Genomic DNA, 24440 nt, shown 5'->3' with positions numbered 1-24440 from the left:
GTAACCAAATAGGTAACTGATTTTCCCAAACACATATTTGATAAACCTATTTAATAAGATATCATTTAACAATCCTAATAATTTATATGTTTTTAATTACATTAAATTATTATCAATGTCTACTTCTGGCCTCTTTTGTTCCTATAATGAATCTGTTGCGATAAAATAATGTCTTAATTGTTTGCTCCTTTTGGTATTAAGAGAAAAAAAAGGCTAGAGCAAATCTTTCTTCAGAAGCAAAAAATGAAGATTTGCAATAGACTTTGAACGTAGTCTTCATAACTTTCAACTCAGCCTACTCTGAAAAGCCTACCGACATGTGTGATTGTGATTATCTATAATAGGGAAGGAGAGAGGTAGGGCCCAGGGGGAGTTCTAGAATTCTAACTTGGGTAATGAGTCTATGGCTGCCTGTTTTACAATTACTTCCCTAAAGTGTACATAAATGTTAATGTGCTTTTCTAAGTGTATATTTAATCTAAACAAAGTAATATATAAGCGACTAAACAGAGTAAATATAAGTGACTGTGTGGGCCCCTGGAAGAAATATCTATAATCAGAAATAACTATATCCTAAAGACAAGCAAAAGGGGAAAAAAGTATTTTCTACACTTTTCTACTCCCTTTTTCCTACCCTGTTAAATACTAATCAAGATGAGTTATCTTCCCCTACTAATCTTTCTCATCTGAATCCCATATTACCACCATGCAGAAACAGTTGTGAAACTTGACCCCTGGACATTTAAGGGGACATTAATTTTATTTGGGGCAAATAAAATTATTGACTAGAGGCTAAATCTTAAACTGCTTAGACATTAAATATATTATGTGATCATACTGTAGGCAAGCATAATGCAATTCGCTTGATCAGTTACCATTTAAAGTGAGGATGCTAGTACTTAGAGCAGTAGTTATCAAACTTAAATGATCATAAAATTAAAGGAGTTCGTTAAAATTGCCAGTTCTGGGGCTTTGTTCCAGACACTATATGAATCAGACGGCAGTGGGCCCCAGATCTGTATTTTCAAGAAGTAGGTGGTGTGCAGAGCATACTTTTAAAAAACACTCATCTAGGAAAATCTAAATCTTAATGTATTTTACAAAGAAGAGCCTTAGTTTTGAAATCTCCTAACTGTTCACTCTCACATCAAAAGGTTTATTTTTCCAAAATGGGGAAATCTGCAAATCACCCTTCCTTGTCTTTCTTTCTCTTATTCTCATGACTGAAAATTTTCATGTGATCGTTTTAGTTTCACTTACTGTTTTCAGTCAAAAAGGTCATTTATGCACATGATAAAAATATTTCTAAGAGTAGAAAACAGTATAAAATAAAAAGTTAATCTCCTTTGCACCCCAGACTTCTGGTTTCCCAGATCTCCTCTTCAGGAACAACTAATGGTAACAGTTTCTTTCAGAAACAGTCCTTGCCATATACTGGCACATACATATATACACACATACATCCTCCTACTTTTTTTCTAAATAGAAACATTTTAAATATAATATGTTACATAATATGTAAACTGCCTTTTTATAAAACTGGACAATATATCTTGGAGTTATTTCAATTCAGCACTTATAGACCTTTTACCTCCTTTTCACAGCTGCATACTCTTCCATCATAGACATCACTATAACCAGTCCCCTATTGAAGACACTTGCCTTCTTCTTTTTTTTCTTAGAGAGAGTGAGTGAGTGAGTGAGTGAGTGAGTGAGTTATTTGGGGCCAGGGGAAGAACACGTGAGCAGGGAGAGGGACAAAGGGAGAGAGAATCCTCAAACAGACTCCCCATTAAGCGCTGATGCTGCCATGGGGCTCCCTCTATCTTATGAGCCATGAGATCAGGACCTGAGCCTAAATTGAGAGTTGGATACTTAACCAACTGAGCCACCCAGGTGTCCCGAAGACATTGGCCTTCTGACAATAGCCTTCTACTATTACAAGCAACACTGCACAAACATGGTTATACTTGCAAACTGGTAGGACTTCATGTGTGGGCTAATTTTCTAGAAGTACAAATACTGAGTTAAAGGACATTGCATTTTGAATCTAATAAACACTGCCAAAACACCCTGCAAATAGGAATGCCTCAAACTACTTGCATATCAGCAGTGCCTGTTTTTCCTACCCCAAGCGATCTATCATGTTATCACACTTTTTCATCTTTGCCAATAAAAAGACATCTACATGCTGTTTTAATTTTCATTTCTTTAATTATGACAGAGTTGAGCATCTCTCCCTAAGTTTAAGTCATATGTATTTTAATTTCCGTAGTTATTTGCTCGTATCTGTCACTCATTTTCCTACCGAATTGCTATTTTCTTCATTGCAGAAATTCTTTTCAACTAAAGGAAATTACCTATTTGTTTTATTGTTGCAAATATTTCCCTACTTTAAACTTGTCTTTTGACTTTGTATACTTAATCATGCAGATATTACAAATTCTTATGTAGTGAAATGTATCAAGCCTTTTCTTTTGTTTTTAAAGATTTCATTTATTTATTCATGAGAGACACAGAGAGAGACAGGCAGAGACACAGGCAGAGGGAGCCTGACATGGGACTCTATCCCCCGGCTCCAGGATCACACCCCGGGCTGAAGGCGGCGCTAAACCACTGGGCCACCAGGGCTGCCCCCGAAGCCTTTCTTTTATGGCTTCTGGGACTTGTGTTTTAGTAGGAAGGTCTTCCTTGTTTTAAGATTATTGAAAAATAACCTCATTATCTAACACTTTTAATGGTTCACTTTTCACATTTAAATTTTTGATCCAACTGGAATTTACTTGAAGTGGTATGACAGAGGTTTAAGGTTTTTGTTTTTGTTTTGGTCCCCAGATAGATAAGCAATTTCATAAAACTACTTATTAAACAAGCTTTTCTCGTATGGTCATTTTTTTTATTAATTAACTAATTAATTAAAAATATTTTATGTTAGTAATCTCTATACCCAATGTGGGGCTCGAACCCACAACCATGAGATCAAGAGTTGCATGCTCGACTGACTGAGCCAGTAGGGCCCCTCTGATATGGTCATTTTAGATGTAATGTTGCCACTGCAGGCATTTCACAATGGAATATAGTTCTTTAAAAAAAAAAAAATGTTTACTAGAACCATCCTATTTGGCTATTAACACGTTAGTAAATGTTATCTATTATTTATATTAATGGAAATTACGGTTATACCTTTTAATCGTAGGTGTATCCAGTGATTCCTGTAACACATGCCACGTTATCTTCTAATCTGGTTTAAGTTCACCTTCTAGAAGTCTTTAAATTGTTTACTGGGCATGCAATATCATAGCTCATGCTACAGAGTAAGGTCATCCAATGCTATACAGCACCAGCTATAATTTTTTTTTTGTATGATTTGCTTCCCGAACACAGAAGAAATGTTTTTCTTCAAAAATAATTTTGAAGAAAATTTTCACAAAATAATTTTCCTGATTATAGATAAAAGAAATACTGATACCATGCAGAGCTAGAACACCATTAGGAAGATGGTGAGGATAGTCTTGACTGAGGAAAAGAGTTTGTCAGAAGCTGCTATTCTCATGTCTGGACATTTACTGAAGCTATGATTTAGAAAGCCAAGGGTGCAGGGACACTATTCCAGAAGGCTGGGGCTGAGGCTCAAAAAGCTCCAAGTAAAATAGGAGCACAAAAACACAGATTGACAAATACTTGTTTCAATGCTGGCCGAATGCACATTCAAGGTCTCTACTCCTTCCCACTGAGTATCAGAGACTAAAGTTTAAAAGTGGTGATTTATTGAATCTACTAGTCAGAAAAACATATTCTAATTGTAGCATTTTCATTTTAACAGCCGCATATGCATTGTTAATACTACTGCTTTAAAGAAATACTGTATGGACATAAAACGAAGTCTCATTTTAAGGGGATAATATTCCTACATTCTCTATAGATGAATGCACAAGGACTGAAAATTGAATTTATACCCTCTTTTTTATCAAAGATTCAATCTCTCTGAACTCTTTATTTTAGTAATTCTCTTTCATCTCCTCCTATCTTTGTTTACATTTCTTTACGAGCTCTATTTCTTTTCCATATCACCTTCTTCACCAAGATGGAGAGTCAACTCTTTATTTCCCCTAGAGTTTTATCTCTGGAGAAGATATAAAGGAAATAAGACTACAGAGAATAGAATGGATGGCTCAAAACAGAAGAAAAGCTAATAAAAATATCATGGGGCTTTTGAAAAGAATGAATTATCAAAGTTAAGCTTACTGAAATTGTATTTAAAAAACTGTGGCTGCCTAAAAAAAACCTGTATGTTTGAAAAATTAAGAATGTTTCTGGGGATGCCTGTGGCTCAGTGGGGATGGGATACCTGGATGGCTCAGTGGTTTGAGCGTCTGCCTGTGGCTCAGCTCATGATCCTGGGGTAGAGGGATCAAGTCTATCATCAGGCTCCCTGCAGGGAGCCTGCTGCTCCCTCTATGTCTCTGCCTCTCTCTGTGTCACTTGAATGAATGGATAAAATCTTTAAGAAATAAAAAAAAAGAAAAGAAAAAGGACACCTCAAGCAGAATAATGAAACTCATCAGTTAAAACCTCTCTCAGAAGGATAGGAAATGAAGACTGGATTTCCACAGAAGCTCATCATCTCTCACCTGGTTTATCACACTGGCTCCCCAACTGGTCTTCTGACTCCTGCTGGCCCTTGTCTGCAGCTTCAGTCTATTCTCAACAAAGCAGCTTGTGACCAGGGTCCTCCTAAGCTCAAAACCACCAATAGTTTCCTAGCTCAGAAGAAGCTAAGGTCTTAAAGGATCTCATCTCACACTCCCACCAAGACCGTATAACTGTGCTGATCTCATTTCCTTTCCCATCACTTTTCCCATGAAGCCTCTCATCTCTCACTTGGCTCCAGCCACACCAGCCTCCTTGCCAGGAGAGCTCTTCCCTTCCAGCACCGTACATTTGCTGTTCTGCCTGGAATGATTGACCCCTAGATAATGCATGGTCTATTCCTTTGAGTTCTTACCCCAAAAAGTTATCTTCCCAGTAAGGTTTTTTTTGGAGGGAGGGCATTCTTTCTGAAATTTCACCATCCTTCCTGACATTTCAGATCTTTCTTTCCTATTTTTTCTCCATAACATACACTACTTATTTATTTATCTAGTTTATTGCCAGTCTTTCCAACCAGAATGTAAACTCCAAGAGGCAAAGATTTGTCTATTGTGTTCTCTGCTATATTCCTCACATCCAGAAGAGAGCCTGGCACACTGCAGAAGCTCAGCAACTTTGCTGAGTAAGTGAACTGATAAATGAATACACAAATAAATAAAAAAAATATTCTAGTATGGGCTCTTACTTCTTTCCTGGTCTCCTCACAGCTATCTCTACCTTCTGTATTCAATCCTGCATATGTCAAATCAGTAGTTTACCCAACACAGGTCAGATCCAATTGCTGCTCTGAGCCACTTATGAATCTAAGTCGCTCAGTATGCCTGGGTGGCTCAGTGGTTGAGCATCTGCCTTCAGCTCAGGTCATGATCCCGGGGTCCTGGGATCAAGTCCTGCATTAGGCTCCCCGCAGGGAACCTGCTTCTCCCTCTGCCTATGTCTCTGCCTCTCTGTGTCTTTCATGAATAAATAAAATCTTAAAAAAAAAAAAAAAAGAATCTAAGTGGCGCACAACTACCCAGTGAGGAAAATACAATTCTATAGGATGGCATCAAGATCCCTCATAATCTGGATAACTTTTTCTAAACTCATCTACTTATATCCTATTTTGAGACCTCATCCTGTAGACGAGTGCCTCCCAAACATGAGTAATTTATCGGTCCTTTCTAAAGGGGAAAAATTTCTCAATGACTTTCAAGATCACTTCTAAGGACCCCAGTATGAGAAATGCTAATTAAGGAAAAAAATGTTCTGGTCAATAAAAATGTCCTTTAATTAAAGATTATTACTGGTAAAATAATTTTTAATATTCTAATCAATAGGAAAGCAAAATTTTAAAATCCTCATGTACCTTGTACCCTCTAAGAATAAATCCATGGACCCAGGTAGAGAAATGCTACTGTATACAAACGAAACTACCTAATCATTCCAGAAGAGGCCATATGCTTACCTGCCTCTATGCCTTTGTTCCTGTTATTCTTCTATTCTGGAATATTCTTTCCCTAACTATAGTTATCAAATCCTAGTTCTACTCATCCTTCAGTGCTTAGTTTAATTATCATCTCCTTCATGAATTCTTTTTGATACCCTTAGCCAAAACTTCTCTCAGTCTCTCAGGACCGTTTTATACCTCTTCTGTTGCATTAGCTACATTATTCTTCCTTATGTCATACTATTATTTTCCCGTGGCTATTATAGCTCCTGCATAGCACGAAGATTAACTTATTCTTTTTTTATTTACACAAAAACTAGTTTAGTCATCTTCCATATGACACCTGATAAATGTCCACTGAACCACCATTTAGGGGAAAAAAAATAAATGCTAATATAACTATGAACCTCTATTAATCCTATTAAAACTGGAACTGTTTACTAAAAGCTTATAACCAAACATATATAATATATTCATAACAAAAGAAGAAAAATATGGGGAAAAAATTGCAAGTTATTTATAGGATTTACCTTCTTTTAAGCATTAAGTCTGATATAGGTATGCATCTTAGACCAGTTCCCAAAACCATAAGGAAGGATGTCAGAAGCACAGTTATCCGAAGACCTAGGATGAAACAAAAAGAAATCTGGGTTATTTTTTATAATCTTTTCACTTAAGTTCAGCGTTAGGAGTAAAGATTTCTTTTATTCTATCACAGTGATATTATATTCTATAATTCTGGCTTTTTTTTTTAAGAGTTTATTTATTTGAGAAAGAGAGTGAAAGAGAGTACAAGTTGGGGGGGAGAGAGAGGGAGATGTGGCCTCCCCACTGAGCAGGGAGCTTGGCACAGGGCTCAATTCCCCAGGACACCGAGATCATGACCCAAGCCAAAGGCAGGTGCCCCTCTAATATTTTAGTTTTTTGGTTTGTTTTAAAGATTTTATTTATTCATGAGAGACACAGAGAGACAGGCAGAGGGAGAAGCAGGTGCCCTGCAGGGAGCCTGATGCAGGACTTGATCCCAGGACTCCAGGATCATGCCCTGAGCTACCAGGCATTCCTAATATTTTAGCTTTTTGCTAAAACTCCACACGTGGGGGAAAAAACTCTCTACGCTGAAAATGAAATGATTCTAACTTTAATAGAAAACTTAAATGATCACATTAAGGAAGAAGTTCCATTAGCTCCAGTTTTTCAAAATAAATGTCTACAATGTTTTGTTCACATATAACATTAAGAAATATAGAAAATAATTTTAAAGGACTAAGTATTTTAGTTTTATACTTCCAATAAAAAATTCCAGTTTTCAAATGCAAGCTGCAAAAACCCTAAACTTCCCCTAAAAAGGTTTTTTTTTTTTTTTTTTTTTTTTTTTAAGATTTTATTATTCATGAGAGACACAGAGAGGCAGAGACACAGGCAGAGGGAGAAGCAGGCTCCTGGCGGGAACCTGATACGGGGCTTGATCCCATGACCCCAGGATCACAACTTGAGCCAAAGGCAGGCACTCAACCACTGAGCTACCCAGGTGCCCCCCCCCAAAAGGTTTTTAAGGAAGATAGATCATTGCTTTAAATTTTCTGAAAAATGACAAATGGCCAATTATGTACTTTAACAATCAGGACAAGCTACTGTTCGTTGTATGAGGTGGTCCTTTAGAACTCTTTGATTATGAATACAACAATGATCTTATCTTTCTTGACTTATCAGATGGTTTTCAATTTATAGAATGATACAGTTTTAAAAAAAAGGTACGGCTTAGGACTTTATAATATGGATCAAATAGCTTTTCCCTTTCTATCCCAAATATAATCAATTATTTTAAAAACGTGTGCCAATGGTCAGTCATATGGATAACAAGGTAAAAGAAAATAAAAAATATTAAAAGTAATCAACTACAAAGCTGTGGTCATCAAGACAGTGTGGTACTGGCACAAAAACAGACACATAGATCAATGGAACAGAATAGAGAACCCAGAAGTGGATCCGGAAATGTATGGTCATCTAATATTCGATAAAGGAGGAAAGACTATCCACTGGAAGAAAGACAGTCTCTTCAATAAATGGTGCTGGGAAAATTGGACATCCACACGCAGAAGAATGAAACTGGACCACTCTCTTTCACCATACACAAAGATAAACTCAAAATGGATGAGAGATCTAAATGTGAGACAAGAGTCCATCAAAATCATAGAAGAGAACACAGGCAACACCCTCTTTGAACTCGGCCACAGTAACTTCTTGCAAGATACATCCACAAAGGCAAAAGAAACAAAAGCAAAAATGAACTATTGGGACTTCATCAAGATAAGAAGCTTTTGCACAGCAAAGGATACAGTCAACAAAACTAAAAGACAACCTACAGAATGGGAGAAGATATTTGCAAATGACATATCAGATAAAGGGCTAGTTTCCAAAATCTATAAAGAACTTATTAAACTCAACACCAAAGAAACAAACAATCCAATCATGAAATGGGCAAAAGACATGAAGAGAAATCTCACAGAGGAAGACATAGACACGGCCAACACGCACATGAGAAAATGCTCTGCATCACTTGCCATCAGGGAAATACAAATCAAAACCACAATGAGATACCACCTCACACCAGGGAGAATGGGGAAAATTAACAAGGCAGGAAACCACAAATGTTGGAGAGGATGCGGAGAAAAGGGAAAGCCTCTTACACTGTTGGTGGGAATGTGAACTGGTGCAGCCACTCTGGAAAACTGTGTGGAGGTTCCTCAAAGAGTTAAAAATAGACCTGCCCTACGACCCAGCAATTGCACTGTTGGGGATTTACCCCAAAGATACAGATGCAATGAAACGTCGGGACACCTGCACCCCGATGTTTCTATCAGCAATGGCCACAATAGCCAAACTGTGGAAGGAGCCTCGGTGTCCATCGAAAGATGATGGATAAAGAAGATGTGGTTTATGTGCACAATGGAATATTCCTCAGCCATTAGAAACGACAAATACCCACCATTTGCTTCAACGTGGATGGAACTGGAGGGTATTATGCTGAGTGAAATAAGTCAATCGGAGGACAAACAGTGTATGCTCTCATTCATTGGGGAATATAAATAATAGTGAAAGGGAATATAAAGGAAGGGAAAAGAAATGTGTGGGAAATATCAGGAAGGGAGACAGAACATAAGACTCCTAACTCGGGGAAACGAACTAGGGGTGGTGGAAGGGGAGGAGGGCGGGTGTTGGAGGGGAACGGGTGACGGGCACTGAGGTGGACACTTGACGGGATGAGCACTGGGTGTTTTTCTGTTTGTTGGTAAATTGAACACCAATAAAAATTAATTAAAAAAAAAACAGGCACAATATTCTGGCTGTGGCAGAGTAATATAATGGGATTATAAATTCCTATGGTTGGAATGCTGCACTTTGGGGATCCTTGGGTGGCTCAGCGGTTTAGTGCCGCCTTCAGCCCAGGGCCTGATCCTGGAGATCCAGAATCGAGTCCTGCATCGGGCTCCCTGCATGGAGCCTGCTTCTCCCTCTGCCTATGTCTCTGCCCCCATCCCCTCTCTCTCTGTGTCTTTCATGAATAAATGAATAAAATCTTAAAAAAAAAAAAAAAAAGGGAATGCTGCCCTTCTGTTACTAAACTAACGCCACCTGTTTGTAGCAGCCACATCACACAGGTGGCTCAAACTGAGCATGTGGGGAAAAGTGGCAACATTTCTTCCAATCTCTCCCAAATTCAACACCTCCTTAAAACCACTTCATAGTGAATAGACTTAATGCAAATTTTCTGATGCAAATTCTTCTTTTTTCCCAGGGCTTGCTTTTTTTTTTTTTTTCTTGACAGAAGGGAGATAGTTAAGTATTTTGGTTTTCAGAAGGCTTTCTGCTTGAAGGTGTTAAAAATAAGACAACAGGCCCAAAACGGAGTTGCTCATGCTAAGCTTCATGTCACCAAACTGCCGTGACTTAATTATAGTTTTGGTTCTCCCAGAAATGGAACACTAATTTAGTCCATCAGTGCTAGTGAGGTAATCTGCCTGAGGGATCCCTCCTATTCCCTAAAGGAAAATGACCTTGCCACCAATCCAGTTTTTGCTATATAACTTCCTCATTCCCGCTCCTTTTCTGCCTGTAAAAGTCTTTCATTTTGTACAGTCCTTGGAACTCCTTTCTATATGCTAGACGAGATCCTGCCCAATTCATGAATCATTGAATAGAGCCAGTAAGATCTTTAAATTTACTCAGCTGAATTTTGTTTCTTAACCAAGGAAATCAAAAGTCAACAAAACTATAATTATGCAGATTAAACATAGCTAGGAAAATAAATTTGAGATCTGGATCAGACACACACATGCCACATTGAGGATAATTTGTGATGTGAACTGAGTTAGCTTTATAATATTCTTATATGACTTGAATATGATTAATACAATTTGGCAGAAGGAATATCATAGAAAATTGTGCTTCTCGGTAAGAAGTAATGCATACATACTGCTCATTTACTGCTTCTACTAACAGAATGCAGATTTTAAACCCACATTATAGCTATGGGAAATAGAGTGTAATTAATAAAAAGTACATTCATGGTCATAAATATGCTAAACTTGCAAAATGTTCTTATAAGGTTTTATGGGGTGCCCTATGAGATACTGATTAAAATGTTATAGATTTGAGGGATCCCTGGGTGGCGCAGCGGTTTGGCGCCTGCCTTTGGCCCAGGGCGCGATCCTGGAGACCCGGGATCGAATCCCACGTCAGGCTCCCGGTGCATGGAGCCTGCTTCTCCCTCTGCCTGTGTCTCTGCCTCTCTCTCTCTCTCACTGTGTGCCTATCATAAATAAAAAAATAAATAAAATAAAAAAAAAATAAATAAAATAAAATGTTATAGATTTGAGACTATAAGGCTTACCTTCCACATGATATTTTTTTCCTAAATATGTGGTTTGTAATTAAGGTAAACAGCCACCAGGCAAGCAGTGAGGCATTGTTTATGATCATATAGTCCATATAACCAAGTTTCCTATTATTACTGCTAGAGGCTGGCACACGCTTTTCTACCCAATTATAGTTTTTATCAAACAATAATATAACACCTAAATATATACATTTCATAATAAAGAAGTTATGAAAAGCTGATTATTAAAGCAACCTCAACAGGTACAGCTTGTGGCTTTCTTATTTTTAATTGTTGCCAAGTATTACTTAATCCACCCCAGATGATGCTCAATTCTGAATAAAATATTTTCTTTATCTCATTTGAATCTTGACAAGGTAGGACTCCACAGTTGCATGTAATCAAAATGCTATCAATTGACTTTGGGAAGGAGAAGTACGAGGACTTCAGGAAAATAGGCCTATGAGACTTACATAAATAAATAGATCTCAGGTGATTACAGTACCAGGATGTGACTGCAAAAGCCATCTGATGAAAGATGTTAGAACAATATCAGAAAACCAAACATAATTGAAAATAAAAATAAAGTTATTCAAATATGGCACAGACACTGCAAGAAGCTTCCTTCCCATGGGTGAAATAACTCCTTTTGCTGGGAACATATTTGGTACAGGAATGGCATCTCTACAACAGGTGTGCCTAAAAAATCAGGATGCAAAGTTAACTGGAACACATCCACATCCACATCCATAGTGGATACATGGGAAATTAATTATAGCCATAAGGTTTATCTGCTAAGATTGTTCTCAGGCTCCATACTTCCATCAACTGGAATGAAGACCAGCTCTCTTTGTTCTTGGCAAGACCTCCTGTCTCCCTATTCCCAAAAGCCACAGCCTTGCCACCCCAATCTGCTTTGGAGACCATCAGGAATAATCACGTTGTGCCTGTTTTTCCTGTCTACACCAGTCAAGAGAGATCCAAGATTCATAGGTCATTCGTATACAAATATGGCTTCATCTATCCCCTAATCTGACCTCATCTCTACAGCTTCCCCAACTCCTGAAACCCTTTCCACTGTGCCTTCTGGAGTGCTCACAATCAGTATATCAGTGGAATCCCTACATTCTCAAGCCCTTCTCCAAATGTTCTCTTCACCTTCTAATCCCACCAAAACCTCTCGCCCCATGACAATGCTTCCCAAGCACTTTCAGATCCCAGTCATTCTCTCCTCCCTAAACTTCCTCAATCTCTTTTCTTGATGCTTTTAAGATTTTGTCTGGTTTTAAATGATATGATTAGGCTGTGCCTCATGTTTCTTCTGCTAGGATTCTTGTATTTCTTAGAGTTGTGGGTTTATAGATACGGATTTTTTTTCTGCCATTATTTCTTCAATTTTCGGGCCCTCCCTAATCTCACTCTATGTTCTCCCCTTACTCCTCTTTTTGGAACCCTAATTACATGTATATTAGGTCACTAAAAACTGTCCCACAGCTCACTGACACTGGTGGAGTTTTGTTTCTTTTTAGTCATTTTTTTGTGCCTCTCTTTTCCATTTTGGATAGTATTTATTGCTGTCTTCAAGTTCACTAATCTTTTCTTCTGCAATGTCTAATCTGCATTTAATTCCTGTCTGGCATGGCTTTTTTGTTGTTGATCAGATCACATTTTCATCTATAGAAATTTAATGGTCTTTTTATGTTTCCTGCATCTCTCCTCAACATGTTCATGCTTTCTTCTATCTTCTTGAATGTATATAGAATATTTAAAGTAGCTGTTTTGATGTTCCTATCTAATAATTCTATCATTTGTGTCATTTTTTTCCTTTAAAGATTTATCTATGTATTCATGAGAGACACGGTGGCGGGGGGCGGGGGGCAGAGACATAGGCAGAGGGAGGACTAGGCTCCTCACAGGAGCCCAATGCAGGGCTTGGTCCCGGACCCCAGGATCATGACCTGAGCCAAAGGCAGCTGCCCAACCACTGAGCCACCCAGGTGTCCCCATTTGTGCCATTTTGGGACCTGTTTTTATTCATTGTTTTTTCTCTTCTTTACATGTTGTATTTTCCTGCTTGTTTGCATACTTTGTAAATTTTTATTTCAATGTCAGGAGTCCTGAATTTTACCTTGTTGGATGGGTTGTTTTTTTTTTTTTTTTGGCACTTCTTTAAATGTTTGTGAATGATACTGAGAGATATCTAAGTTACTTTTGATCTTTCCGAAGCACACTTTTAACCTTTATTAGGTGAAACCAGAGCATTCTTTAGTCTAGAGTTCTTTTGTCTTTACTACTAAGGCAATATTCAACCCAACCACTTATGTATTTTGGAGTTTTCCCTTTCTGGCCTTGGGAATGTGAACTATGCCCAGCCTTGTGTGAATTTGGGGAATTGTTCTGCTTGTTCTTTTTTGCTGGTCCTTTTTCCAGTGTTTGGTAGTTTCCTCACATGTATCTGCTGATCGGTTATCAGCTGAAGACTCAAGAGAAAATCCCTATAGCTCTAGAACTTTCTGTGAGGTTTTTTTTCCTCTCTGTTTCCACCCTAAGAATTCTAGCTAAGTTGGTCTCTTGGAATCCTCAATTGTCTACTCAACTTAAGGAAACTGCAGCACTCAGCCCAGGCTCCCCATCCCTACACAGATACCTGGACATTCTTTCCAGGCAGTGGGCTGAGGTATTCATAGGATCACTGCTCTGCCCTGCCTGCTGTCCAGTGTCTGAAAACTCTGTTTTTTGTTTTTTTGTTGAACATAGAAGAATAAATCCAGTTCCTATTACTCCATTATGGCCAGAACAGCCTTTGATCTAATTAATATTTAATTCCAATACTCAAAAACTCCTTGCTGCAGCTGTCTATAGACTACCACACACTTGTCTCCAGGGCATTTACTCTCACCATCTGCAAATGTCTTGACTCAATATTCCTCCTTATGACACCACTTTTTCATAAATCTGGTGTTTTAGAGATCCACTAGATGATCATTTCAATATTCTGACCTCTCAGTCCCCTGACTTCTTATTCTATGATCATGTCCTCTGCCCTACACTTCAGTAGTCTGTTTTGCTGTTAATACGCTGACTTTATCTTTACTACGATTGCATTCAAGACATAATCTCAGTTTCAAGCATTCCAGTCTTCAACCATGACCTCCTCTTTCTCTCCTGTCTTGCTTTATTTTTCTCCATAGCATTTATCATCATTTGACATACTAAATATTTAATATTACTGTGTGTGTGTGTGTTTTTTTTTTTTTTCTTTTGCTTAGGTCTCCTCATTAGAATGTAGACTCTGTGAAGGCTATCTTTCTAGTACTTAGCATACATTTAGGTACTATCTCCTTGAAACTTTCTTCACTTGACTTCTAAGGCATACTTGCTCTTGGATCTCCTATTATCTCACTACCTAGTCCTTTTTTGTCTCTTTACGAAAAAATTGAAAAGGTGTAAGCAGGTATAAAACCCACCTTACAAAGATAACTGGTCTTCTATGCTAAGGTGGCTGGGGCCTATGGCAGTAGGAAGGCTAGACAAAACTACCCTCTAAAGAGCAAGATATTTTAGTACCCAAGGATGCTGAGAACTTACTTTCTAAGTATGTAGATAGGATTATCTGTAGCAGGACAGCCAACATATAAAAGTATATTAGCTTTCTCCTACTGAAAAGGAAAATCACTTCCCAAAGAGAAATTTTAAATTTAGTTTTTACTGCTTCAACCAATGGTGAATATAAAACTTAATTCTCCGGACACCTGAGTGGCTCAGCGGTGGAGCGTCTGCCTTCTGCCCAGGGTGTGATCCCAGGATCCAGGATGGAGTCCCACATCAGGCTTCCCACAGGGAGCCTGCTTCTCCCTCCGCCAAATAAATAAATACATCTTTAAAAAATAATAAAAAATAAAACTTAATTCTCGGGGATCCCTGGGTGGCTCAGCAGTTTAGCATCTGCCTTCGGCCCAGGGCGTGATCCTGGAGTCCCAGGATCAAGTCCCACATTGGGCTTCCTGTAGGGAGCCTGCTTCTCCCTCTGCCTGTATCTCTGCCTCTGTGTCTCTGCCTCTGTATCTCTCATGAATAAATAAATAAAATTAAAAAAAAAAAACTTAATTCTCTATGTGGAGGAACTACCAAAAGAATTCCTAAAATAACTTATTTTTTTTAATTTTTATTTATTTATGATAGTCACAGAGAGAGCGAGAGAGAGGCAGAGACATAGGCAGAGGGAGAAGCAGGCTCCATGCACCGGGAGCCCGACGTGGGATTCGATCCCGGGTCTCCAGGATCGCGCCCTGGGCCAAAGGCAGGCGCTAAACCGCTGCGCCACCCAGGGATCCCAAAATAACTTATTTTATAAGTGAATAGGTAATCCCTAACTTATCTAGCCACAGACAGTTCATACAATTATAAGAAAAAAGGTAAAAATTAACATTCTTCTACCACAAAAACAAGCTTGGTTAAATTTAGAAAAATAATATTGGAACATGCTTCTGATGAAAAGATAAATAAAAATAAACCGCAAAATAAGATTTTCCCCTAAATTTAGCCAACCTTATAAGGAATGACAGAGGAACTGTCACAGATTGGAAGAGATTAAGGAGAAATTGTAACTAAATGCAATCTGGAGCCCTACACTGAATCCTGGAACAGGAAAAAAAATAAATAAAAGATGCTAGTGGAAAAACTGGCAAAATCCAAATCCAATCTATAAATTGGTGTAAAAGTAAACAAAAAACCAAGAAAACCTCCATTTGGTACAAGAAACCTTTCCTCAGCATCTAGCACACATCCTCTGCGAAAGCACCTACTCTATCTGGAAGTTCTATGCCGGTCAAGACACACCTTCCAGGGCTGCACACCTTTTTTGTTCTTAGAAGGTTCTTCCTTTATTGCTTTGAGTTACATCCTTTTGTAGCTTCACTCAATTTAGTTCTTCCTTCTAGAATTACACACAGTAAGCCTAATTCCTCTTTTACTTGATCTTCACATGTTTTACATTCTTCCTCAAGTTTCTTTTTAAAGCTTGACACACCCAGTTCCCTTAACCTTACACACGATGATTTTACATCCTTTATTATTCTTGCCACACGCCTTTAACAACGCTCCAGTTTGTCAATGGGCTCCTTAAGATGAATGCTCAGGCTACACACCAGAGCATATCCAGCTGTCTCTGTTTGACACTCTACCTCCATGCCTAAAACTGTCCTCCTTTTTCAGCAGCTACATCACAGTGATCCTAAATCCTGTACCCAGATCTGTGTGGTATAATTCAATGCCTTATCACTCAGTCGTATGACCTCTTTTTTCTCCTCTTTTTTTACACTGGGAAGGGGTAGGTAAAAGCGAGATGTGTGTCCACAGTGTTCCTCAGAGAGCCTTCATTCATCCTCCCTGCTTTATCTGAGAATCCTACATCTCGACTGGCACAACCACCTAGTCACCAACACACACTTTAAAGCTGCCAGTGCACCATTTTATAGAAACCAGAGCTCTGAGATCAGAGTTTCCCAAAAGCCCTGGGCTCTGGAGTCATCTATGATGCAAAGGCCAACTCAGTACTTGTGGGCATCATCAATTTTCTGACCTTTCACCCTCCACCTCTCCGAATCCCTTTGAAGTCAAAAAGCATCAGTCATCCTGCTCAGGTATTAAAAAAAAAAAAAAAAAAAAGCATAAATAGCACATGCACAGGAATGCTCTGAGGTCCACACTGTGCAAGACAACGTGAACGTTTAGAAGATGGCTTAAGCTTTGTTTGCATAATGGGCCTCGATGTACACCTAAACACAGTCTCTGCAAAGAGGCTTTGTCGCTTTGGGGACGGAGGGCTGGAGTGGGATGCCAGCAGCACCCGGTGGCCTCACGTAACCCTTCAGACCGCGGCGCCCGCGGGCCCCCGGCTCCCCCAGCAGCGACCCCCTCACCTCTCTTGTCCAGCAGCCACATGAACGCGAAGCAGGGCAAGAAGCCGATGGGTCCCCACAGCACGAGCAGCGCGATGTCCCAGCTGGAGAAGCCGTAGGCCTGGCGCGCCGAGTTCTGGATGGGGCCCCAGGTGTTCCAGACCAGGCCCTGCGCGAAGCCCAGCAGCGAGAAGAGCAGCAGCACCAGCCAGCGGCGCCCGTACACCCGCCCGGGCCCCGGCGCCGCCGCCGCCGCCTCCCCGCGGCCCCTCCAGGCGCCCCCCGGCGCGGCAGGCCCGAGCCCGGGCCCGGGCCCCAGCAGCGGCTGCCGCTCCTCTTCGCTGCTCCAGCCCGCGCCCATGGCGACGCGTGGCCCGCGGGGCCTCTGCCCAGCGCCGTCCGGGGGGCCGCCGAGCAGCCCCGCGCCGCTGCGCTCGCCCTCGGCCTCCGGGCCACGCCTGCTGCGCCTGCGCCCTGCGCGCCCGCCCGGGGCCGCGAGGAGGGGCAGGTGCCGCGCGCGCCGGGCGGAGGCTGGGGGGCCGCGCGAGGGGAGCCCCCCACCGCACCCCTGCACCCCGCGAGCCCCGGAGAGCCACCGGAGGCGGGCGCCGGCCTGCACGCAGCCTCCCGGAGGAAGCACGAGCCCGGGAGAAGGAGACTCCCCGGAGACGCTGTTTTAAGAGGTTGGCCCGGGAGCCTGGGATTGCTGGAGGAAGGGCCTAAGTTTACATCACGCGCCGAGTAAACAACTCGGATGCCTCCCATTACTTAAGCTACTGCTTGCTTCCGTATTGGGACTTATTATTTCTGTTGGATTTCTGATTTTGGAAATTAAAGGCGTGTGTGTGTGTGTGTTGGGGATGGGGGGATACGGTAAGATTGAGCCGTTGCATCTGCCGCTTGAAAATAATTTCGTTTTTACGGACAGTCAGTACTTGCCTACTTTTATCATCCTGTCTTACATACCCACCGACATCATAAGCTAGCCGGTTCCATTCACACGCACGTAAAAAAAAGGTAGAGATCTCTTTCTATCCGTCGACTGTCATAGATGGGCTAGCAATAAAGACATGTGGATGAAGACTAAGAGACTTCTGCCCCTAATGGCTTGGATCCGTCTCCAGTTGTTAGGATTTTGACCAAATGAAAAGTAAGTGAGAAGGGTGCGGGGAGGGGGAGGGTGTGATCTCTTGATCAAGCAGCCGGTTGTTTATTTCATTATACAGATCCGGTAGCCTGACAGCTGTCGGCGAGTGTCCTTGAAACCCTAAGCCAAGCGATTTGGCTTGTGTGGGTCGGGAAATGAGTCACGGAGAACGCACTTAAAGAACGTCTGCCTGGGGATCCCTGGGTGGCTCAGGGGATTGGCGCCTGCCTTTAGCCCGGGGCGTGATCCAGGGGTCCCGGGATCCGGTCCCGCGTCGGGCTCCGAGAGTGGGGCCTGCTTCTCCCTCTGCCTGTGTCTCTGCCTCTCTCTCTCTCTCTCTCTCTCTGTGTCTATCATAAATAAATAAAATCTAAAATAAATAAAGAAAGGAAGAAAGAAAGAAAGTCTGCCTGAAGTTCGTATTCCCCCGCAGCCACAAGAACCGGGCGGAATCGGGGGATGCCTGGGGGGCTCAGCGGTTTAGCGCCTGCCTTCAGCCCAGGGCGTGACCCCGGAGACCTGGGATCCAGTCCAGCATCCGGCTCCCTGCATGGAGCCTGCTTCTCTCTCTGCCTGTGTCTCTGCCTCTCTCTCTCTCTCTGTGTGGCTCTCATGAATAAATAAATCTTAAAAAAAAAAAAAGAACCAGACGGAATCATACTGTTGCCAGAAGGGCCAGGGAGGTTGGAAGAGAAGCGTGAGCTGTCCTGGTACCCACGGAGTCAGCGGAGGCGGAGCCCCATTCTAGGGCCCCACGCCCCACAAAACTGCAAACCATCCCCTCAAACTCCAAAACTGTTGGGAGGAGGAAAGCGCCAAGGCAGATGGAAGGACCCGACTGGAAAAGACGGGGAGCAGAAACTAAGGCTGCGACAACGAAAGAAAGATCTTACGGCCTGTGGGGAAGGTTCAAAAAAAAAAAAAAAAGCGCCGGAGCCTAGGCCACGTGCTGGCATTTCAGAACCAGGTCAATCAAAACAAACCTGCGTGGCCCCGCCCAGCGCGCGTCACGTGACGGGCGCGCCGCGGCGCTTCCGGGGAGCGTGGGAGCCGCCGGGACCACTTCCGGCCGCGCGGCCCCGGGGAGCCGGGGTCGGCGGCGCTCTGGAGGGGCTCCCGCTGCGCTGCCCACGCGTGTGGCCGGGGCGCGGCTGGCCATGGCGGCAGCCGGGGGAGCGACCCCCGACTCGGCCCCCGCCGCTGGAGCCGGAGAGGTGGAAGGTAGGCGCCGGGCTGAGGCCGGGCGGCGGGGGCTCGCCGCCTCTCCGGGGCCCGTGGCCTAGCGCCGTCCACGTGCCTCACGCGCCGCAGGAACTGGAGGAGGATTTAGGGTGTTGAGGGGGTGCGTGGCCTCCTCCGTGGGGCATCCGGGCATCCAGCCCCCACAGCCTGCTTGTGCCGTTCACGCGTCTGGGTGCTTTGGTTTTTTGTTTTTTCTTTGTTTTATTGGAGTTCAATTTGCCAACATATAGCATGTCACCCAGTGGCGAGTGGTTTGAATGCGTTAAAATTAAGTGTTTTTTTAAAAGATTTTATTATTCATGAGAGACACACACAGACACAGGCAGAGGGAGAAGCAGGCTCCATGCAGGGAGCCCGACGTGGGACTCGATCCCGGGACCCCGGGGTCACGCCCTGGGCTGAAGGCAGCGCTAAACTGCTGAGCCACCCGGGGACTATTTTTTTAATTTAATTTAATTTTATTTTATTTTATTTTTATTTTTTATTTTATTTTATTATTTTATTTTTTATTTTATTATTTTATTTTATTATTATTTTATTTTTTTATTTTTTATTTTTTTATTTTATATTATTTATTTTATTTATTTTATTTTATTTTTATTTATTTATTTTATTCTATTTTCTATTCTATTCATATTTTATTTTTTATTTTATTTTTTATTTTTTATTTATTTATTTTTATTTATTTTATTCTATTTATTTTATTTTATTCTATTTTATTCTATTCTGTTCATATTTTATTTTATTTATTTTTTATTTTATTTTTTATTTTTTATTACTTTATTTTATTTATTTTTATTTATTTTATTTATTCTTTTTATTTTTTATTTTATTCTATTCTATTCTCATATTTTATTTTATTTTATTTTATTTATTTGTTTTTAAAGATTCTCTTTATTTATGAGAGACGCAGAGAGAGAGGCAGAGACACAGGCAGAGGGAGAAGCAGGCTCCATGCACGGAGCCCGATTAAGTTTGTGAAAGAGGAGCCCACTCGAGGTAAATGGAAATATCTGGCTGTATTATGAACAGAGGTTATGAGCTTTTTGTCAGATTTTGGCGGAATCTGGCCTTAGATAACCAGCAGGGTCGGGTGGCCCATGTGCCTGAGATCCCTGTTGGCACCTTTTGAGTGGTTGCTTCCGTGCCTGGCGCTGTTCTGGGTACTGCCCCTGGGGATCGAGAGACTTTTGATTGTTTATCGTAATGCCTTTTTCCATTCTTCTTTTTTTATAGATTTTACTTACTTATTCATGAGAGACAGAGAGAGAGAGACAGAGACACAGGCAGAGGGAGAAGCAGGCTCCATGCAGGGAGCCCAACATGGGACTCCATCCCGGGTCTCCAGGATCAAGCCCTGGGTGGAAGGCGGCGCTAAGCCACTGAGCCACTCAGGCTGCCCATAATGCCTTTTTCCAATTGAGTAACAGCCTAGAAAGTTGAAGAATGACTCCTAACTGGTAACACGGATAATAATACCAGGAGGTACACACCGGGTGGAGACTGTCACCAGGAGGGAGATCCCGGTGGGGGAAACATAACGTGCTTCAAGGAAGGGGTAGCTGGAAGTGAACCTTTATTTTTTATTTATTTTTTTTTTTAATTTTTTTTTTTTTTTTTTTTTTTTTTAATGATAGTCACAGAGAGAGAGAGAGAGAGGCAGAGACACAGGCAGAGGGAGAAGCAGGCTCCATGCACCGGGAGCCCGACGTGGGATTCGATCCCGGGTCTCCAGGATCGCGCCCTGGGCCAAAGGCAGGCGCCAAACCGCTGCGCCACCCAGGGATCCCTGGAGGTGAACCTTTAAAGATTGAATGGGATGGTGCCAAACTTAGGTGGTAGTGCTGGGGAGTTGTGGGAAGACAGCAGAAGACCCAGGATGGCTATGGTTGGAGATCAAATAGTCATGTTTGCCCAGAGTGGGAAATGACCAGTGCAAGCCCAAGGGACAATTATAACTTCCTCCTGGGGCAGCCCCGGTGGCTCAGTGGTTTAGCGCTGCCTCAGCCCAGGGCATGATCCTGGAGACCCAGGATCAAGTCCCACGTTGGGCTTCCTGCGTGGAGCCTGCTTCTCCCTCTGCCTGTGTCTCTGCCTCTTTCTCTCTGTGTCTCTCATGAATAAATAAATAAAATCTTTAAAAAAAAAAGTAACTTCCTCCTGTCTGACCACAGGCTCTTGTCTTTATAAACTCCGTCATAGACCCTAAAGGTACAATTCTTGAACTACATCTGTACCTCACATTCGTTGATTCTTAACATTTTCTGTCCATCTGTATGTACTCCTTTATCCAGTTTATGACGCATGTTATTTTATTATAAATATATATATTTTTCTCATGATCTCTCCCTTGAAGATGCACTGTACCTTTGTCCCTCCCTGCCTTTTATTTTTCTGGCAGAACTTGTGCCCTCCTTTAAAAAAAAAAAAAAACTTGTGCCCTCGATGAACCCAACCTCTTGTCCTCCTTGCACCTGCGCTGACATGGCCAAATTTTGCTGGGAAAAGTCCTGTGCAAATTGATGACAGCATAAAATGAAAATGATAAACCTCATGAATGTGCAGTCATCATGGGCCAGAGATCCTGTGATTCTGTGTCTGTGATAAGCTTACTTCCTCTGATGACAATTCCCCAAACTATATATCTTCTCTTCATCTCTTTGTTATTTTCAGTGGGTAACTTTACAAATCAGGTCAATTCTGCATCTAATTTGTCTTTCTCCTCTCCTTCACTGTCAGACCCTTGTCCAAATCATCCACATTCTCACCTAAACCACTACTTTATCTTCAGGCCTCACGACCTGCTTTTTACCTTGTGCCCGTCCAATCCTGTCTCCGTGCAGCAGAAAAAGTAACACTCCCTTACTTAAAATTCTTCAATGAATTCCATTGCACTTAGAATACAATCCAAACTCATAACCATGGCCTACAGAAATCCTTGATGTGGGCTCTGCTGAAGTCTCCAGGAGCATCTGTTGTCACTCATTGCCCCCTCCTCTTCTTTTCACATAGTTGGCTTACCTAATCTTCAGCTTTCAGAGTATGTCACCACCTGAGTTCTTACCAGAACAACCTATCTAGGGCAGCCCTGGTGGCCCAGCGGTTTAGCACCACCTTCAGCCTGGGGTGTGATCCTGGAGACCCCGGGGTCAAGTCCCACGTCAAGTCCCAGGTCGGGCTCCCTGCGTAGAGCCTGCTTCTCTGCCTGTCTCTCTCTCTCTCTCTGTCTCTCATGAATAAATAAATCTTTTTTTGTTTGTTTGTTTTTAAATCTTTAAAAAAAAAAAAGAGCAACTTATCTAAAACTGTCATTGTAGCTTTCCCCTAACTCCTAACCATAGATAATCCTGCTCCCTTCATTTAAGTTATACAATCTGAAATTACTTGCTTGTTACTGTTTTTTCCACCTGAACTTAAGTACCTTGAGGGCAGGACCTACAACAGACCTACATCTGTTTTATTCACCATGTGTGTCCAAGTAGCAAGTACAATGCCCAGGCACATAGTGGGCACTTAATACATATTTGAGTGAGTGAATGAGTAAGGGAACTCTGCCAAGTCCAGGGGCAGGAGAAGAAAGAGCTTGGCATGGTCCAGGAACCACAAGAAGCTGGTATTAGAAGTGGTGAGAGAAGTGGGATGGTGAAGGACCACTTATACCAAGTTAAGGAGTCTGGACTTTATGACAGTAGGAGGCCTTTATTTTTCTTATTTTTTATTTTTCCATTTGAGAGTAGTCATTTATTAACTGACCAGATTACAAAAATAACCGTGGTAGATACCTTAGTCCATCCTTCTAATAAGAGTAGGACGCCTTTAAAGAGCTTTAGACAAGGGAGTAATATGATCAGATTTGATTTCAGGAGAATCACTGCTTGAATGGTGGAGGATAGATGGGAGGGAGAAAGACTAAAGGACAGATACTTAGCCTTTTAAGCCTCAGTTTTGTCCCCTGTGTAAAATGCATAGTTGCCATAAAAGTTAAAGGTAATTGTGGATCATCTAACATAGTGTCGGGCAGGAATTGCATATTCAAGAGTGGTAACCGTTTTTATGATTAATAAAAAGGCCTGCCACTGGTGACTGATGGATGTTGCAACTGAAAGAAAAGAAATTAGAGGGAGCTCTGGAGTTTTCCAGCCTGAGAAACTACATGTAAATTAGGAAACTGAGGAAAAGGAGATGGTTAAGAGTAATGTCTGAATAGACTTTGAATATGGAAAGATGATACAAAAGATACCAAGCATGCAGCTGAGTAAGAAGAAGGTTTTTTTTTTTTTTTTTTTAAGATTTTATTTATTTATTCATGAGAGACAGAGAGAGGCGCAAACACAGGCAGAGGGAGAAGCAGGCTCCATGCAGGGAGCCCAACGCGGGACTCCATCCCAGGTCTCCAGGACCACACCCCGGGCGGAAGGTGGTGCTAAACCGCTGAGCCACCCGGGCTGCCCAGAAGGGTTTTTTTTAGACTTAGTATTCACTTTCCATAAATTCACCCTTTTAAAGTATGCAATTCATTGTTTTTTTAAGTATGTTTACAAAGTTGTGCAGCCGTTACCACTATAATTCCAGAACATTTTCATCACACTGAGAAATCTGGTATCCGTTAGTAGTCATTCCCAATTAGACCCTCTCCCCAGCCTCTGGCAGTCACTAATCTGCTCTCTGTCTCTGTGGATATTTGCCTACTCTGGATGTTCCTATAAATGAAATGATACAATATAGAGCTTTTTGTGTCTGGCTTCTTTCACACTGCATAATATTTTTAAGGTTCATCAGTATTGTAGCATGTATCAATACTCCATTCCTTCTTATGGCTGAGTGATATCCCATGGTATGGTAATACCTCATTTGTCTATCCATTTATCAGTTGATGGCATTTGGGTTGTTCGCACTTTTTGGCTATTCTGAATAATAGTGCTGTGAACATTCATATACACGTTTTTGTGTTAACATTTTTTTTTAGTTTTCTTGGGCATATATCTAAAATTGGAATTGCTAGGTCATAATTCCATATTTTACTTTTTGAGGAAACTGGTAAGTTTTTTTTTTTTTTTTTTTTTGTTTTTTTTTTTTTAGAGAGCACAGTCATGAGAGAGGCCATAGAGAGAGGGGGAGAGAGAGAGAGAATCTTAAGCAGGCTCCATGCCCAGAACAGAGCTCCATGCAGGGCTTGAGCTTACAAGCCTAAAA

At 41.5% G+C, this 24440-nt stretch overlaps 2 protein-coding genes across 3 annotated transcripts in view; one reads left to right on the top strand and one right to left on the bottom strand.

Annotated features, from left to right (window-relative positions):
• SLC49A4 (solute carrier family 49 member 4) overlaps positions 1 to 18017 on the bottom strand; it is an 86171-nt gene extending 68154 nt beyond the window's left edge. The window contains exons 1-2 of the mRNA XM_025990581.2: positions 16880 to 18017; positions 6610 to 6703 (exon numbers count right to left, since the gene is read on the bottom strand). Of these exons, the coding sequence (XP_025846366.2) occupies positions 6610 to 6703; positions 16880 to 17219 (434 nt within the window). The 5' untranslated portion in view covers positions 17220 to 18017. The remainder of the gene's footprint in view (positions 1 to 6609; positions 6704 to 16879) is intronic.
• Positions 18018 to 19063: 1046 nt separating this feature from the next.
• Positions 19064 to 24440, top strand: part of HSPBAP1 (HSPB1 associated protein 1) — a 61522-nt gene continuing 56145 nt past the window's right edge. For both annotated transcript variants that reach the window (XM_025990183.2, XM_072725078.1), the window contains exon 1: positions 19064 to 19226. In XM_025990183.2, the coding sequence (XP_025845968.1) occupies positions 19163 to 19226 (64 nt within the window). In that variant the 5' untranslated portion in view covers positions 19064 to 19162. The remainder of the gene's footprint in view (positions 19227 to 24440) is intronic.

Source organism: Vulpes vulpes, chromosome 1 (genome assembly GCF_048418805.1).
Source record: "Vulpes vulpes isolate BD-2025 chromosome 1, VulVul3, whole genome shotgun sequence".
NCBI classification, from domain to species: Eukaryota; Metazoa; Chordata; class Mammalia; order Carnivora; family Canidae; genus Vulpes; species Vulpes vulpes.
Note: the sequence above shows the minus strand (reverse complement) of the source record. Positions and strands in the feature narration are given on the sequence as shown.